This window comes from Cariama cristata, unplaced genomic scaffold (genome assembly GCF_000690535.1).
Source record: "Cariama cristata isolate BGI_N322 unplaced genomic scaffold, ASM69053v1 scaffold34015, whole genome shotgun sequence".
Taxonomy (NCBI): Eukaryota; Metazoa; Chordata; class Aves; order Cariamiformes; family Cariamidae; genus Cariama; species Cariama cristata.
In genome coordinates, this window is record NW_009617546.1 from 308 (window position 1) to 17404 (window position 17097).

The 17097-nt window shown below is 47.5% G+C and overlaps 1 protein-coding gene across 1 annotated transcript in view; it reads left to right on the forward strand.

Moving 5' to 3' along the window:
* OCRL (oculocerebrorenal syndrome of Lowe) overlaps nt 1-16125 on the forward strand; it is a gene marked incomplete at both ends in the record, with an annotated part of 16313 nt that extends 188 nt beyond the window's left edge. Inside the window, 16 exons of the mRNA XM_009700569.1 lie at nt 847-885; nt 1572-1682; nt 1783-1878; nt 2295-2415; nt 2504-2665; nt 3236-3337; nt 3789-3903; nt 5720-5836; nt 5988-6175; nt 7701-7812; nt 8897-9006; nt 9997-10132; nt 11069-11179; nt 11474-11639; nt 11859-12094; nt 16102-16125. Coding sequence (XP_009698871.1) covers nt 847-885; nt 1572-1682; nt 1783-1878; nt 2295-2415; nt 2504-2665; nt 3236-3337; nt 3789-3903; nt 5720-5836; nt 5988-6175; nt 7701-7812; nt 8897-9006; nt 9997-10132; nt 11069-11179; nt 11474-11639; nt 11859-12094; nt 16102-16125 — 1946 coding nt within the window. The remainder of the gene's footprint in view (nt 1-846; nt 886-1571; nt 1683-1782; nt 1879-2294; nt 2416-2503; nt 2666-3235; nt 3338-3788; nt 3904-5719; nt 5837-5987; nt 6176-7700; nt 7813-8896; nt 9007-9996; nt 10133-11068; nt 11180-11473; nt 11640-11858; nt 12095-16101) is intronic.
* Between the last annotated feature and the right edge of the window lie 972 nt (nt 16126-17097).

Below are 17097 nucleotides of genomic sequence, written 5' to 3' on the forward strand. Positions count from 1 at the left end.
AAACCCAAATTTAGTGGTGTTTCTTCACCTGCCTGCTGAGCGCCCTATAGATTGAATGCTTCCCCGTGAAACTAAAACTCACAGTTTATGGAATCCCGCTTCTTCCTCATCCAAGCGGGTCGTCTTTCCATGTCAGCGTACTGTTGTGAGGAGCTTGGCTGGTTCAGATGAGTGGTGGCCTTGGCATCATACAGAGCCAGCATGTTCAGCCCTCGTCTGCAATGGCTGAAATTTGGTGTCTGCTGATGTCTTTCTGTCTTCTCCATAATGGCAAGAGTTGGGACCTTTACTCTGATTCCTGCATGTTTAGATCAAAACTTCTCTAAGGTCTGGCAAGCTGTCGGGTTCCAACAGCCACCTGTGGAATGGGAAAGAGCTTTAGGCCTTTTCTTGGAAGAACTTAAATAGCAGTGTATGTCCCTGGGGCAATGTGTGTTCAGGAACAAAAGCACCTTTTTCTGGATTACCTTATACCCTTCCATGTAATTCAGTGTGGTTCTGCCCATCATTTTTGCTGTGTAGACAAACTCTGAAGTTCATTTTCAGGTTGGTCTTTCCCAAAGTAGCTGAACTGGTGTGGAACAAACCATCCAGGTGTGTGAGAACTCTAAATATTAGGAATCTCCCCTGTGACACTTTGATTGTGGGAAATGACTGTCCAGGCTGCCCAGATGTGACCATTCTTTCTGCCAGAGCCATTATTAATAGTACAGATGTAAATTAAAGCTGTTTGTTCCTTTGTTAGCACTCTTTTGCGGCTAGTAGCAGGCAGCATGCTTTTTTTGAGTACTCAATTACTGCAGCATTCAGTGTGAACTCTCTTGATCCTGTTTTTCTCTTTTCCAGAGGCAGAAGAAACTCTACTGATTGATATAGCTACAAACAGTAAGTTTTATAACTGCGGTCACACAGCTAAAGCTCCTTTCAGGAAACAGGCTGCCTGTTGGGCACTGATGCATGCTTTATCTTACCTTCTTAATCTTCCTCCATACTTTGTGTTTGTCTTTTGATCAAGCAGGGATTGTACTTCCTCTAATGTTGTCGTCTGGCTCCTTTAGGTAGTCAGCTGTCATGAGAGACACAGTGTTAAGTGCCCAGATTGAAGTACTGGCAATTGGTCAAACTTGAACTCCTTACATCTTTTCTCCAGGCCCTGCACTGCACTCTGAACCATGCTCATCTCCCTTCTGTTTCTTTGACCTGTACTCGAGCCTAGGTTACTATCTGCCTTTTTCAGCATTGACAACGCTCTGTCTAGTCACCAATTCTACTTTCCCTTTCGAGAATTTTTTCTTACTACTTTCAGAGCTCTTCTCTGTGAGATTGCAGTAGGGAGAAGTATTCCTAAAACCAGGAGAACATGACTGATGATACCCGAAGTGGGGTGGGGCGGGGAGGATCTCAGAAGCACGGGGAAACTAGCTCAGGTGCAGGTTTCCCTTGGAAGCAATAGCTGGAAGTTGGCTTTCACTGGTGAGCTCAGAGGGTACCTAGAAAGCCTGGTCACTCTCAGGGCTCGTATGGATGAACCAGCCTTGACTGACTCTGTGAGTCTGTGTTTCTGCCTGAAGCAGGCTGTAAGGTCCGGATACAAGGTGACGAGACAGCGGAGCGGCTCTTTGAAATCCCTGATGAGGAGCGTTGCTTAGGATTCCTTTCAGAAGTGCAGAGCATACAGGAAGGTAAGCAGAGCTATAGTTGTGTTTGTGAAATCCTCTGACTGCCACCAGTTTCTGATAGGGCTGATTTTTTTTTTTTATCCCCCCCCCCCCGCCCCCCCAGCCCAGCTGAAAGCTTCTCTTCCTGAACCCAAGGACTCGGCCAGCTGGCATCAGGTGGAGAAGAACCTCCCAGGTCTATCGCAGGCCTCTTCTTCGGGTACTGAACTGACTGTCACCTTTGTACGCTCTGTGGTCTGTACAGTGATGGGGCAGTCGGGGACGGGGAGCTCTGTCTGACCCTGCGCTCAGCAGTCTGGCCTCTGCCCCATTTCCTCACTTCACATCACCCTGCGCAAAATCAAACGCCTTGGTCCTTGGATTCTGTTGCCCTGGACCATTCATTCCGCCTTGAGTGCTGTCTTCTGCCTAGTGCCTTGGTTTGTGTATGTTAAGCTCCCTCATGCCTTGACTTGTGGTTAGTACCGCTTTCTCTCATTCCCTGAGTCATCAGAGTTGATATATTGCTATTATCATTTGGTTCTTCACTTTCTGTGGAGTTATATTTTTTCCTTCTTGATCTGAGCTGTTTAAAATTGTTTCTCAGGGCATTGCGCTTGAATTTTTTCATTATAGGCGCTCTGGGGTTTGAGGATGACTTCAGCACTCTAAGCCTAGAAGAGAAAAGAAACGTGCAAAACCACCAAACGGGATCTCGCCGGGAACCTCCACCTCCTCCTGTGCCTCAAAACAGGCAGTAAGTAACGTGGTGAATCTGTTCCTTTTTTTTCTTCTCTTCCTAGACAGCAGAACCAGTTTTAATTCTGCTCTTGCTTCCTTCTTAGATTTCACCGAGAGAGAGAAGGTATATCAAAAGACCAGCCAAAAGTGACCAACACTATGCGCAAAATGTTTTTGCCCAGCACTCAGTCGGGACAAAGAGAAGGCCTCATCAAACATGTGCTTGCCAAGAGAGAGAAGGCATATGTCAACCTTCACAACTTCAGGTTAGAGCTGTGACTGAGGAGCCATGTGCATAGGGACAGAACTGTTTAATCTCTTCTGTGAACTCAAATCTAGTCCAGGTTTGAAATCTGAAAACTGCTGATGTGTGGCCAGCTTGGGTGGCTAAACGAGGATCGGTGTGGACTGGAAGTCATTAAGTGCCTGCGGTGCAGCTTCTCCTTTCGCATCATTTCCCCTGTGTGTGTCAGATCTCTTGACCCTCAAGTAAGACTGAAGCAGTTGGGCAGAAAGAGGATAAGGCAGCTGTGCCACCACACTGTCTCAGTGTTACCCCACATGACATGATGTTAAAAGAGCCAGACGTTTGCTGGCCGCAGTGAAATGTCTTTAGTTTTGTAGCATTCTGCAAAGTCCCCGAGATGAGTGTCACTGAAAATGAGCCAAGCCTAGAAGAATTGTCAGTTACCCCATAGTTGGCATGGCCCTGCGCACAGACAGCTCACATGTTCTGTCTGCTCCCAGCCTGGATGCTGCTGTGCGTGCACTGGAGAGACTGGGCTGATGCGGTTGTTTCTGTGTTTTCTAACAGTTCAGCTGCTTTTGTGTTGTAGATTTTTTGTGGGAACGTGGAATGTGAATGGGCAGTCTCCAGACAGCAGCTTGGAACCCTGGCTGGTGTGCGATACAGAGCCTCCAGACTTCTACTGCATCGGGTGAGTAGCAATGACCTCGTGTTTACTTACGGTGCTGGGTTTCTTGTTGCTCTTGCTTGGATACTGGTGGGCTGTATTTGTTTTAAGTTCCTGTCGTGTTCTCAGAGGTTCCACAAGGCGAGCTATGTCTCAGAAGAGCTGTCTGAGGGGAAAGAGCCATTTGGATGAGGCAGAGTGTTGGGTTAAATGGGGCTGGCATGACATAATAAAACAGATTTTCCTTGAGGCATCCACAGAGCTCTCTGGTTGTCCTCCACCTAAAGAGAGATGGTTGCTGGAGTGTATTGCAGTAGGCACTGTGGTGAAATTCTGCTGCTTTTTTTAGCAAATGGGAATAAGGAGATTCCCTTCCAAGAAGAGCTGTTGCTAGGGGTTTCACATTGGACCTTGCTGTAGAAAGAGGGTGATCTGTGGGAGAGGTGGGATGTGCTAAGTTGCCTTGGGTTTTTAGGTTCCAGGAGCTGGACCTCAGCACAGAGGCTTTTTTCTACTTTGATTCTGCAAAGGAGCAAGAATGGCTGGCTGCTGTGGAGAAGTCCCTGCACCCTCAGGCGAAGTATAAGAAAGTGAGTTCTGTTCAGTGTTGTGGGGTCTTGTCATAGAGTTGGCGTGATTGGAAAGAAAAGAGAAATGGGCTTCCCTTTTCCACACCTGACCCAAAGAGGAGTGACTGGAGAAACCAAGGATCTGTACTTGGCATGTGTGTACCTGTGCATGTGTCAAGTATGCCAAATTAAATCTGGAGAGTCTATTTCTGCCTCACAGTTGTAGGGGGATATTGTACTTTGAGGTAGAAATTTATAAAGAAGGGGATCAAAATAACTTTTTATAAGGTACGAGGTAGGTGTCAGGGAAGTAGTATGCTCAATAGAATCATAGCAGCAGGTGTAAATTCTTTATCCGTGTTATCCCTTCACCCTTGTACTACAGAAGCTAGGTGTGTCCTGAGCTGGTAAATTGAGTGAATAGCTTTTCTTGGAAGGAGCAGCATAGTTTATGAGGTGAAATCTTCCAGAGGCTGCTGCCTCGGGACAGAATTGCTTCAGTTGTGGCAGCAGGACTTTATTCTGGTTGGTTTAGAGCACACCATTGTTTGCTGTGGCAAACCTTTCTGCTGTAGGTACCAGCCCTAAGTACACTAACTAGTTTCCCCTTCCTCCTTAGCCTGTGTGTTCACTGTCACACCCCTGTCCTGCTTGCTTTGAGTTGTGCTGAGTGGCGTGTGTTACAGGTAATCTCAGCGGGAAATCAGAGCACCTTGCTGAACTGAGGTTCATCAAGACGGAGCCAAGGGTCATGACCTGAACTGTGGAGAGGCTCGTGTTCCTCTCCCTTTGCTTTACTTGAGCTTTAGGTGAATTTCTCCCACCCTTGTGAAAGGGAGAGAATGGGATACGGCTGCAGGAAGGGGGAAGTGACTGAAACCGTAGATAAGGCTCGCAGCTGCATGCAGAGCGGACAGAGCACTTGGGCTGTTCCAGTTGAATCCTCTGATTTCAGCCTCTTCCCTATGCCTCTAAAGTGACCGTGTAGACTGTACTCAAGAAAATTAGGGCTCGTCGCTGGCTTTCAAAGTTGTGACCTCACTGTTTTGAAGGTACGGGAAGGTGTTGGACCGGGAAGTGCATTGGCTTAGTGTATGTTAGAGAATCGACGGCAGACCTGAGATCCCTGCTGGGACAGTGCACATCAGCACCCTGTTGTTACCTGTGGGTTGAGCTCTGCAGTAGAGCAGAACTCTTAGCTCCAGAAAGAGACTCTTTGCGTTAGAGAACAAGCGTTTTCTGAAAAGCAAACAGTTTGTATAGCTCAGAGGTGGCTGCCTTTCGATAGCCCCTGTGTCAGGCCCGTTTGCCTCGGGAAATAAGAACTATTCTGTCTGTTCCCCTCTAGCCCTTGTAGTTCAGAGTAAGCAAAGGTGAGCACCGACTCCCAGCTGGACCTGCGGCCCTCAGCGAGAGCCATAGCCAGCAGCTCTCTGCCACGTGCCTAACTAGAGCGCTCCGTATCTTCCTCGGGTTGTTTTGCTGATTAGAGCACAACTTAGCGCCAAAGGCTGAGACGTCACAAACAGATCTGCTACGTGTTTATTAAGTTTCTGTTACCTCGCAAGACAGCCCTGTTCGTAGGGAAGCACCAGAGTGGGGAATGTAGTGAGCTTAGCACAGCTGGTGGCTGCTGGGGGATGGCAGAATGTCCTCCAGAACCTTGCTTTGGGACAGGAGGTCTTTTGGGTGGTGTTGCAAGCAGGGATTGAGTTTAAAACATGATGAGGAATGGGGAGAGCCGGAGAAGCAGAACATCAGGTGGAGCAGGCAAATCAGAACTGCATTTTCGCTGCCTTTCTGGGAATTCTTTCTGGGATCCCTTTTATTTTTGCAGGTGCAAATGGTCCGTCTGGTTGGGATGATGTTGCTCATATTCGCTAAGAAGAATCAGCTGAGCAATATCAGAGAGATCATGACGGAGTCTGTGGGCACGGGAATCATGGGAAAGATGGTGAGTCACCGAGGCCAATTTGTTGCTTCCCTGTATCCATGCAAGAAACGGCACAGTCTGGTTTTGTTCACCTGCCTGTACCGTCCCCATCTCCGCCCTGGTGCCTCACCTGCCGCCTTCTCTAACGACCGCTGGTCCCTGCTCTCCCCAGGGCAACAAAGGCGGTGTGGCGGTGAGGTTCGTGTTCCACAACACGACCTTCTGCATTGTCAATTCCCACCTCGCTGCTCACGTGGAGGACTTCGAGCGACGAAATCAGGATTATAAGGATATCTGTGCTCGGATGAGTTTTGTAACCCCTGATGATAGTCTACCTCAGCTCAACATCACGAAACACGAGTAAGTTTATTTTGATGTTTACCCCTTTGAAGTGGTATTGAATACTCCAAATTGAGTCAGAACCACAGCAACAGGAGATTTCGTGCAGATGAGTTTTGTTTTCTGGCTTAATAATATAACTGAAAGTGCCAAGGCCTCTGGTGTGCTAGAGCTTGGTCACCTTCTCACTGCGGTGACTTGTGCAACCTGTTTCTAACAGCTCTTTTCTTGCGTGTTGTGTATAATACTTTCATTTCAGCAGGCACCGTTCCTGCGTCAATGGCTGAACATTACAGAACTTGAAGAAACAGAGGGGTTTTTGTGATGGGAAATGAGAGTATGAGTAGGGGAAGAAAAAGGATAGCAGGATGGGCAAAGGCTATACTGTTTTGGCTTTTTGGAGTAACAAGTGCTTACAATTGCTGTTTCAGTTTCTTTTTAAATAAATTGGATGATATGCAGGCAATACTTGATTTTTTTTCTTTTAATTATTACTATTTTTAATGAGGTGACAGTGATACTGGATAATCCAAATCAAACTCAAAGATGTGAACAACAAAGCATATAAATCAAGTTGTCTTAAACCTGATACAAATGGTTAATACTTCTATAGTTAATGTTTAAACCATTTAAAAACTGAAAATAAAATGTAGAGTAGATTAGTACAGAAAAAACTTAGTGTTAGATTATCCTTGCTAATCCACTAATGGAAAATTTGAGATTTGACTATAAACAGGAAGAGCTTTGATACTAGAGAGGGGTTTAGATTTTAATCTTTAAATGAAACCTTTATGCAATAAAGAGTGAATACCACCAGTGTTTCCTTAGCTGCTGGTAATGAGAAGGCTGTAGGCGGTTTGAAAGCCCAGAGAGGAGCAGAGTAAGAGCAGGTGCTGATGAGTTTTGGCTGATGGGTGAGATAGGACAACAACATTCTGGAGGTCATAAACTCAGCAGGAAAATTTTTGCCAATTCTGCATCAGTCAGTCTTTGCTAGGTAGGTGATGCAGTAGTGGCCTGATCTGGTTGAAAGGCAGTAGAAGACAAACTGGTCCAACTGTGGTATCACACGAGGTGTGAGCCCGCAGGTACATGCACATCAGCCTGCCGAACTGGTTGACAAGCAGGCTCTGCTTAGCGAGCTCTGTCATTGCCCTCTTCTGTACACAACAAGAGCCTGACTACTAGATGAATTTTGTAGCTCGAGAGGTTATGAAGCTTGGTGAGATAGCTGGTTTGACTTCATTAGAGAGTTGGTGGTGTTCTCAGGCATTTTTCTGATTGAGGCAAACTCAAGAATCTCCCATTAAACTAAATCTTCAATCCCTTGTGGGATTCCAAAGGAGATGCACTTAGTATTGTAGTATCTGCTGCCACTAGAAATTTCTGCTGTCAGACTCAATCTTTCACGTCTCCTTTTCTCTTCCATGTGTCTCAACCTTAATCACCAGCATCCAACCATCTTTTCTCCTGTGCCCCTTCTTCCCCATGTGGCCTGCGATACTAACTAGTGCCTCTTCTTTTCCATGTTTGTCTTTGTTTCCAGTGTTGTCATCTGGCTAGGAGACTTGAACTACAGGCTTTGTCTCCCTGATGCCAGTGAAGTGAAAAGTCTTATCAGTAAGAATGAGCTTCAGAAACTGCTGACATATGACCAGGTCAGTGAACTCCTCTTACGTTTGCTCCATACTTGTGAGGTCATCTTGCTTTAAGATGTGCCTGTGCTTGGGAGGGGCTGGCAGACACTCTGCGATAAGTGTCGACAGACGTAGATGCTAGACCCTAGACAGAGCTCTGGGTGTCCTGGTGACATCAACTCCCTAAACAAAAATAAATGGTACATTATACCAGGGTTAACTGGATGACTTGGGCAATTACCATGGAAGTGTCTTTACATCTCATGGGAAGAGTTCTCTCTTACATACAAACTACAAGCTAGAACGTGGGAATTTGTAACAGCAAAAGAGGCTGCTGTAATGAGTGTCCTGGAAGAGATATTGATTTGGAGACCAGCGCTTGTAGCCAAGGCTCTCTGCTCAGCCAGTTTGACCTAAATTCTGTGCTGTAGTCTTCCTCGCTCAGCATTTCTTTGCAGCACTCTGAAAAGCGAGACAGCACCAGATGTGCCTTTAAGGTGAAGGACTGTACCTGTGAAACATGAACAGAAATAGTGTAATATCATCTCTGACACACAATTTAACGGTAAATCTAATTGATTCTCTTCTGTAGCTCATTTCCGCTGTACTGCAGAGCTTCACGCAGAAAACAACTGTAGCTTAGATTTTTGTCAGGAAAACAACTAGGAAATTTTTCAGAAGAGTAAATGAGAAAAGGAAGGTAGCGTCAGGTTGTCAGCCAAGCACACTCATGGAGGCTTTTGCTAAAATGATTGGCAGCGAAATATTAATGATGGTGTTGCTTAAGCCTGAAAACTAATAAAGGCATTTAGCACAAGTGGAGCAATTAATATTTCCCTTAACTACTGTTTTATGCTGTCTGCATGGTCTGGTAAGCAGCACTGTGCCAATTTGTATTCAGTCTGTTTAGGAAACATTCCACTGATGTGTTGAATTTTTACCTCTGTTAAAGGTATAAGGTCTGAGAGGCAGTTTGGGGGATGTCTGGTGAATCCCATGGCCACAGGCTGCAATTGCTCTGCCTGTAGATGTGCTGGGGGGCGGGGGGCGTGTCTGGGGTGGCTTGTGGGTTTTGGTTTTTTTAAGTGTTCTTTTTCTGCTTTAGCTGAATATTCAGCGGACTCAAAAGAAAGCATTTGCAGATTTCACTGAGGGAGAGATTAAATTCATCCCCACGTATAAATATGACTCTAAAACAGATCGCTGGGACTCCAGGTAAATCAGCTGCCAATGGATATATTTACCTATGACATAAAAAGCATTTTCTCACAAAACTTGATTTCCTGCTTCCTAGAGCTGGAAATACCTCTCAGTGTTATGGTGTGGCTGGAGTGCACAGACATGTTTGTGCTCCTTCATTTCCCCTACTTTCTGAAATAAGCAGACCCTGTATACATTGACCAGGCACGTGCCTTAAACCTCAGTTGCTGCTGATTCCGGTCGATGAAGCCACGTAAAGCCTGACCTCACGGGTGGCCCTGCAGTGGAGGGCTTTTTCTGCTAACAGGGACAGACAATAATATAAAAGGAATTGAAGAGATAAGGAAACACTCTCTCTGAGTCATCCTGTCCCCTGACTTGCACAGCCGCAGGGGTGGCTATGCTGCGGTAGCAGCAGTGGTTCCTACTTGCTGCTCTCTGCTTGGTGCCTCCCACAGACATTTATGCATCTGCTGCAGAAGCTTACTCTAAACGGAGGAACTCCCAAGAAGGAGTTTCAGACCATACAGTGATTGGATTTTACTCTGCCTGTGTTTATGAATCAGCACAGTAGTTAATCTGGAGAAGGATAACCCAGGATTCAGACTTCATAACGTGATAGTAATAGCTGAGTAGACTTTCCATAGTGGAAATAAGCGATGGATCAGATTGTAGTGGGCAGAAAGATCTGACAGCAAAAGAAACTGGTGCAGCTTGGGTCACAGTACACACGGCTTCAGGCTGTGGAAACAGCCTTGTTTGAGGTTATTTTGTTTTCTGGTGCTGGAAAGGACGGGAGGTTTAGCTACTGTATAGGGAAAGGGGAAGAGAGCAGAAGAAATAATGTAATATTCAAGTTGAGGGAAGTGATGGGAGTTCATCCTGTCACTGCTGATGCAGTCATTGATGGTGGCAGTGGCGGCAGCTGCCTGGCTGGGAGGAGGAACGGCTTGGATGGTTTATTAGGATTGTTGGATTTCCCTGGTAACCTGTTTTTGTTTGTAGTGGAAAATGTCGTGTGCCAGCATGGTGTGATCGAATCCTTTGGAGAGGAGGGAACATAAATCAGCTCCGGTATTGCAGTCATATGGACCTGAAGACTAGTGACCACAAGCCAGTCAGCGCGCTTTTCCGCATCGGGGTAACTTTTTTTGTATGCTAGGGTAGGATCACAATATTGTCATGCATTGCTTTGGGAGGTGGTTATATAGTCCAGGCACCCCTCCTAATGCTGTTGCGAGAGGATAGAGTAAATAAAAACAAGGTGCATCCACTGTGTAGGTGCGCTGCTGTTTGGCAGCCGTGCCAGCCTCTGCTTAGCAAACAACTCAGCAGCTCTGGTCTTCATGTGCAATGCAACTTAGCTGTCTGCACCCAGACAGTGTTATGTCACAGTGATGCAGGTGATCGCTGGAGTTTACTCAAGCAGGTGTGGTCACGTAGTAAATAGAAAGGCATTCTCATTGACTGCTTTAATGACGCTGCTTAGCTTCTGGGGTAGTGGCACTAGAATGGGTGAGCTACTGTTTTCTCTCCTCCACAATGAGACACAGCAGAAAACTGTAAATAGTTGTGCCTGCTGTTGCAATATTGCCTCTGATGTGTTAAGAGAGAGTGCCAGTGGTTCACATCCGGAGTTCTTTGGTGGTGAATGACTGGCAGCAGATTGGAGTTTCCTAGCTTACTGAATAGAGACGGTCCGTGTCCATTTTTGCTACCTCCTGCTCCCTAGGTAGCTCAAGTCTCCTTAAAGGACAGCCTTTCTTCTCTTCCTCTGGAGAATCATGAGTAATGCTGCGGGATGTCAATGCTGTCCCACGGAGATCTCCCCCATTAATCTCCCCGAGTAGTGTGATCAGTGGCCAGAAAGACCCTAGTAACATCTGTAGGGGTAAAATAGGTGTGAAGTTACATACGCAGCTTGGAGGTGCACCCATGCATGCAAATTCTCTTAGCCTTTCAGCTGCAGATAGCAAGTGCTTAGAGAAATGTTTCACTTCTGCAGTTTACTCATGATCAAAAGAGTTCCTGTGAAGCTACTCAGAAACTTTGCTGAGTATTTTCTGATCTTCCACAGGTAAAGGTTGTGGATGAGCAGAAGTATCGGAAGTTGTTTGAAGACATTGTTCGTATAATGGACAGAATGGAGAATGACTTTCTTCCTTCGCTGGAGCTAAGCAGGAGAGAGGTGAGGATGAAACCTGACTCACTGTCCACTTCCCAAACACAGCAGCCTTAGAAGTGCTAGAGCTACTCTTAAAGACTTTGATTCCGTAAACTGGGTTATAGAAAATTGAACTTTATCCATTATCTTATGATCAGGAATTGGATTAGAAGGGACATCTTGTCTTGGCTTCTTGGCAGGCCTTCTGTGTTGTGTGGGCACTTCTCAGTCATGGGTTGCCGCTGCAGAGGCTGGGTGCCTAGCTATGTGTCCCATCATGGCCACTAGCGTGATTTATGTTTTCTCTTTGCTCTGCAGTTCGAGTTTGAGAATGTGAAGTTCCGTCAGCTGCAGAAGCAGAAGTTCCAGATCACCAATAATGGACAGGTGACCTGTCACTTCTCCTTCATCCCAAAGCTCAACGATAGCCACTACTGTAAGCCATGGCTCCGGGCTGAGCCTTGTGAAGGTTACTTGGAGCCAGGTGAGTTTTACCACAGATTCTACAGTGTGTACTGGTGTAGACTGCCACCTCATCTCCATTCAGTCCTTCCCGTCTTTCCTGTCTCTCGCCTTTCTTGCCATCATCCTTGTCTGTTTGTCTTCTCAGTTTTGTGGTCTTTGTCCCTGCCACTGTATGTTTGTCCTTGGCATCCCTTTTGGAGACCATCTATGTGTTCTTGAGAGCTCCTGTCTCTTGCAGATGAGAGCACGGACATCTCCCTGGACGTGTACGTCAGTAAGGACTCAGTAACCCTTCTGAACTCTGGCGAGGATAAAATTGAGGATATTCTTGTCCTTCACTTGGACCGAGGGAAGGACTATTTCCTTACCATCAGTGGGACCTACCTGCCCAGCTGCTTTGGCACTTCCCTGGAGGCCTTATGCCGAATGAGACGACCTATCCGAGAAGTTCCAGTCACCAAACTCATTGACTTGGTGAGTAGCAGTGTTCTGGAGCAGCTCTTTTAACAGGGAGAGAGCATATTCCCTTCTCTTTACTCCTAAAATCAGGGGTAATGCCTTCAGCTTGGGTCAGCTGTGCTGACTCTGAGCTGATTTATTTTTTCCAGAACTTGAGGTGCTCTTTTATTATTTCCCTCTACCACAACCAATGGCTTTTGACAGCGTGTACTTTATCCTCTATTCTGAGTAGGTTCTAAATATTGTTTGGTGGGACAAAAAAGTGATCCCAGCACCTTGTGTTACTGTCATGTTGGTGCTGGCAGGCTCAGCTGGGTGGCACTGGCATGTCGTAAGAGGGATGATTGAAACGCTCTCCTCCAAGGTGCCTAGGCTGCTTCTGCAGTCATGAGAGTTCCAGGATCCTTTTCCTTCCGGAGGCTTGTGGCGTTCACACTGCTCAGGGGAAGGAACAAGCAGAAGCAGGAGGACTGAAGAAAGGCCTTTGGTGCTGCTAGGTGTACTGATGAGTACAGCTCAGCAAACGGCCAGTCTCGCAGCCTCTCTGGCCAGTTCTTCTCACACTGACCACAGTGAGCAAGCTCTTCTGTGGTGCAGAGATCACTGCTCCTCTCCCCAAGCTTCACCAGCCCCTAGCACCAATATTCCTCCTTCTGAAGCCACTTGGGTGTGCGTGAAGGGGGGCAACGGTGCCCTAGCCACTGTCGTGGTTTAACCCCAGCCAGCAACTAAGCCCCATGCAGTTGCTCACTCACTCCCCCCACAGAGGGATAGGGGAGAGAATCGGAAGGGTAAAAGTGAGAAAACTCATGGGTTGAGATAAAGACAGTTTAATAGGTAAAGCAAAAGCCACGCACACAAGCAAAGCAAAACAAGGAGCTCATTCACTGCTTCCCATCGGCAGACAGGTGTTCAGCCATCTCCAGGAAAGCAGGGCTCCATCACGCATAATGGTGACTTGGGAAGAAAAACGCCATCACTCTGAACATCCCCCCCTTCCTCCTCCTTCCCCCAGCTCTATAGGCTGAGCGTGATGTCGTATGGTGTGGAATATCCCTTGGGTCATTGGGGTCAGCTGTCCTGGCTGTGTCCCCTCCCAGCTCCTTGGGCCCCCCCCAGCCCACTCACTGGTGGGGTGGGGTGAGAGGCAGAAAAGGCCTTGGCTCTGGGTGAGCCCTGCTCCGCAGGGCTGGGTAAGCCCTGCTCAGCAGTAGCGAAAACATCCCTGGGTTATCAACGCTGTTTCCAGCACAAATCCAAAACACAGCCCCATACCAGCTACTGTGAAGAAAAATAACCCGGCCAAAACCAGCACAGTCACCTTTTGTCTTTTTGGAATCTCATGGCTGTTTCTGAGATTAAGCCCCATTTTGGGGATCTTAATTCTTCTTTTCAGCCTGTGTTCATTCCTGTATTCTGATGGCCTTTCCCAGCCGTGCTTCGGTGAGGTTTAGCAGTTCCTGAGTTTTAGTCTATTGACCCATTCTTGTTTAGCCAGGAAAGCCTTTTTTTTTTTTTTGTTCACCTGAAGGATTAGCCCAGTTCTTTTCGTCTGACATGTGATACCTTTCCTCTCTTCTCACATCTTGCAGTCTCATCCTTACGTGCATTTTTTTGTTTTTTGTGTCCAGTGACAAGCTGCTGCTTTTTCACATCTGTAGATTCAACAGCTTCCACTCCCGTCTGCTTACATTTCTTTCTCTTCCCTTTAGCAGTTGCACGGTGCCTCTGCTGCCTCTTCCAGTTCCCACCTTTTGTTGTAGGTGTCTGCTTTTCTCACAGGCCCAACATACAGAAAGGCTGTTTTTATACCCGAATTTTGATTTGTAATCAGAAGATCAGGCTAAGCAGAATCCGGGTGGCAAGATATAGTGTTTGCCTCCTCAATTCAAGCAGCTAATCCAAGCCTCAGGCTCCTTATACTTTTCAGGATTCAACTGAAAGTTGGTAGTCTTCTAGAAATGTGTTGAACTTGGTCTGGAGCATTTCATCGGTCTTGGTGGCTTTTCCACCTGCTTTTTGCTGCCCAGTGCTGAGCACTGACTTCTTGCTTGATAGGTAAGAGCTCAGGCCCAGACTTTTAGCTTCTGCCCTCACGACACTCACTGTTATTTTTCTAAGAGTCCTCTGAGGCTTCTGCTTCCTTTAACTATAGGTTTCCTTCTTCTGTTGTTCAGTGAAACATACAGAAGTAGAGGAAGCAAAACAATCAGAGAAGAGCACCCCGTCCCAGTATCTGCAGCAAAAGAACAGTCTCTTGTGTCAGCGAGGTCAGTCTGACTGCAGTACTTCCATCGGAACATGTTAAGCAAACTCAAAGAATACGATGTGTAACGGCCCAAAGCAAAATTTAGTCACTTAGATTGTAAAGCTACTGTTGTGTTAGAGCTATTTTAGGTCTTTTGGTTTTGATCATACCTGTGAGTTGAGAAATTCTTGGAGACAGGACGAGCTGAGCACTTTTCTGCAAGGGAGAGCAGTGCACGTGCTCACCGCTCTGCAGCCCAGAAGCATTTTGGCCCCGTTACGTGTCTTTAGCTGAGGTTTAGGCAAGTGAGGAAGACACTGTGTTTGTGTATTAAGAACCATTTTCCCTCCTGCACTTATGTAGTGTTAGGGCTTGTCACTCACTGCATCAAGCATTTTTCTCAGCCTGGCTAGACTTCAGCAAAGGGAGATCTGGAGAATGCAGGTCAGTAAGGGTCTGAGAGGCAGTTTGATGCAGGATAGCAAAGTGTAGGTGGGAGCCTCTTTGGAAATGGCTCTCCTCGTTCTCCTGGGAGAAGCTGCTGACACTTCAGCATCTCGCCTTTAGGATTTCGGTATTAGTATCTTATCCTATTTTTTTCTTGGGATCCTACTGTGGGCTTTGAAAAGCCTCTTGAAGAGTCCTTGTTCAGGAGCAGGTTACTCTCACAGAGCTGATCGTGCTGAACACTGCAGGAAGAGAGGCGAAGAGCAGGGCGGGCAGTCAGGTAGGTGGTAGCGAGGCTGTCGAGATGACTCACCCAGTTACGAAAGGAGCCTCTCTCCTGTGGCTATCTGGCATCCCAAACCTGTGACTGCCGTCCCTCCCCCTGTGCCTTGGAAGAAGAACCTGCACCGGCTCGTGTTTGGAGCAAGCTGTTCTCGGCAAGAGGCCGGTCTGTTGTGGCTGTGTTAAAACTTGGTGAGCCTCCAAAGGAAGCAGGCGCTGCAGAAGTCGCAGGGGAGGCTGAGATGCTGCTCCCTCCCAGGCTGCAGCTATGTTTCCAGCTCAGCCCTTGAATGCGTTTCGGTTGCTCCGACCCTGAAGGATCGATCCGCCCAAACTCAGCTTGGGCAACCTGCTTCTGTTTCCTCCTGCGGACTCCACTAAACAGTGTCTTACGCTGCCAGCCCGCAGTGCGCTGGTAAAGGGATGCTGTTTCAGGATCGCCGGAGGGATTGGACATGCAGCCTGGAGGGGGCTTTGGCATGCTCCTCCTTGCAGCGTGTTAATGCTATTAGGTTGAGACAGACGAGCAGCCTGGGGTTTTGAGCACAAACACTCATTTCCCTGACTATACACAAAGCTGCTTAGGGGGCCTGTTAGCTCCACAGCTGCCACACACTCAGAAATACAGATTTAGCCTAGTGAATGTTTTATCTCTGGCCTGGTCACGAGGGAAGATGGCTGAAATAACACAGGGATATTTATTTCTGACCAGGAAGATTCAAGAAGGGGAGCTTCTTCCTGGTGGACACCTCTCATCTGCCTGTGGCCTGGCCGTTTGCTAGGTAGCGAACAGTGCTGTTGCACGGCCCCTTTGAGGAGTTTGTAGAAACCCTGACAAGGTTGTGCATCATGTGAGCGGGATTTTTTGCTAATTGGCAGGCAAATCTCTCACCGCAGGTTTAACTTTGGCCATGTCAGCAAAATGTGTGAGGGACCTGGCATTCAGTGGGTTCTTGTAATGCAAATTAGGTTTCTGCTTAATCTGAGATTGCATTCTCTCTCTTAACGATACTTTTCCCTCTTCTCTCTTTCCCACTGCTCTCAGGGAGAAGACAGCTTCTTAGAAAAGGTAACGCAAGCAATTGCTGGGGAAGTCTGCTTCTCAATGACTTGTTTGTGAAGAATGAGAGTTTCCCCCTTGTTTTCTGCTGAGGAGGGAAGGGGAGGTGGGTGCGGAGGGAGCACTTGTTCCAGCAAAGCCTCTTAGCACAGCTGTGGGCTAGATGAGAACATGTAGGAGCACAAAGTGACCCTGTAGCCAAGATGGGGCTGGCCAGCTGCTTAAAGCTCACCAAATTTGTTTTGGGGAAAAAAAAAAAACACACCTCTCCTGATCCTGGCAGCAATGGTAGATATTTCCAGAAAAGATTGGCAGCCTTGGACATATCTGAATTATTAGCTCTAACCATGCACATAAGGTGGGATTCACTGTAGCACCCTCTTCAGACATGTGGAGAGAGGGCTGAATTAGAAAACTGAAGTCTTTTGCTCTTTTCATCTTGTTGTGTTCTTATGGAGGCCGAGGGAGGGACTCATATAGGAGACAGATGTTTCTCTGCTTCCTCGAGGAGCAGAGCTTGGGCTGCCGGCTCTCCTAGCCGCCGATGCCTGAGCAGGGTCGCTGCTTTACTTTGCACTTGTGCTCTGCGCTGGAGGCCAAGCAAGTCAAATCTGTCATTTGGAGAGCAAGTGGGAGATGCTGGGGGGTGTGTGGCAGCGTTATTCCTGCCCTCCCTGGGCTGGCTCAGACTTTTGGTACCTTGTTTGAGCCGGCTTTCTGCAGGCTTCCTAGGCTGGGTGACTTGTCCCTCCCCAGGCTGGCAGCGCAGTGACAAGGCAAAACAGGAGAGGGAATGGATGTCCCCGCTCCAAGAGGAGATTGAACTGGGGTGTTGAACCAGATAAAGCTCCCAGACCCCTTCCTAGCACAGGGGAACGGAGAAGTTTGGTGCCTGCCTCCCGGGAGCATCCTTTTGCAGAGCATCTCCCTCCCGGGGGGAGGGCATGGCCGGCCCCTTCCCTTTCCCCTTCCCCTTCCCTT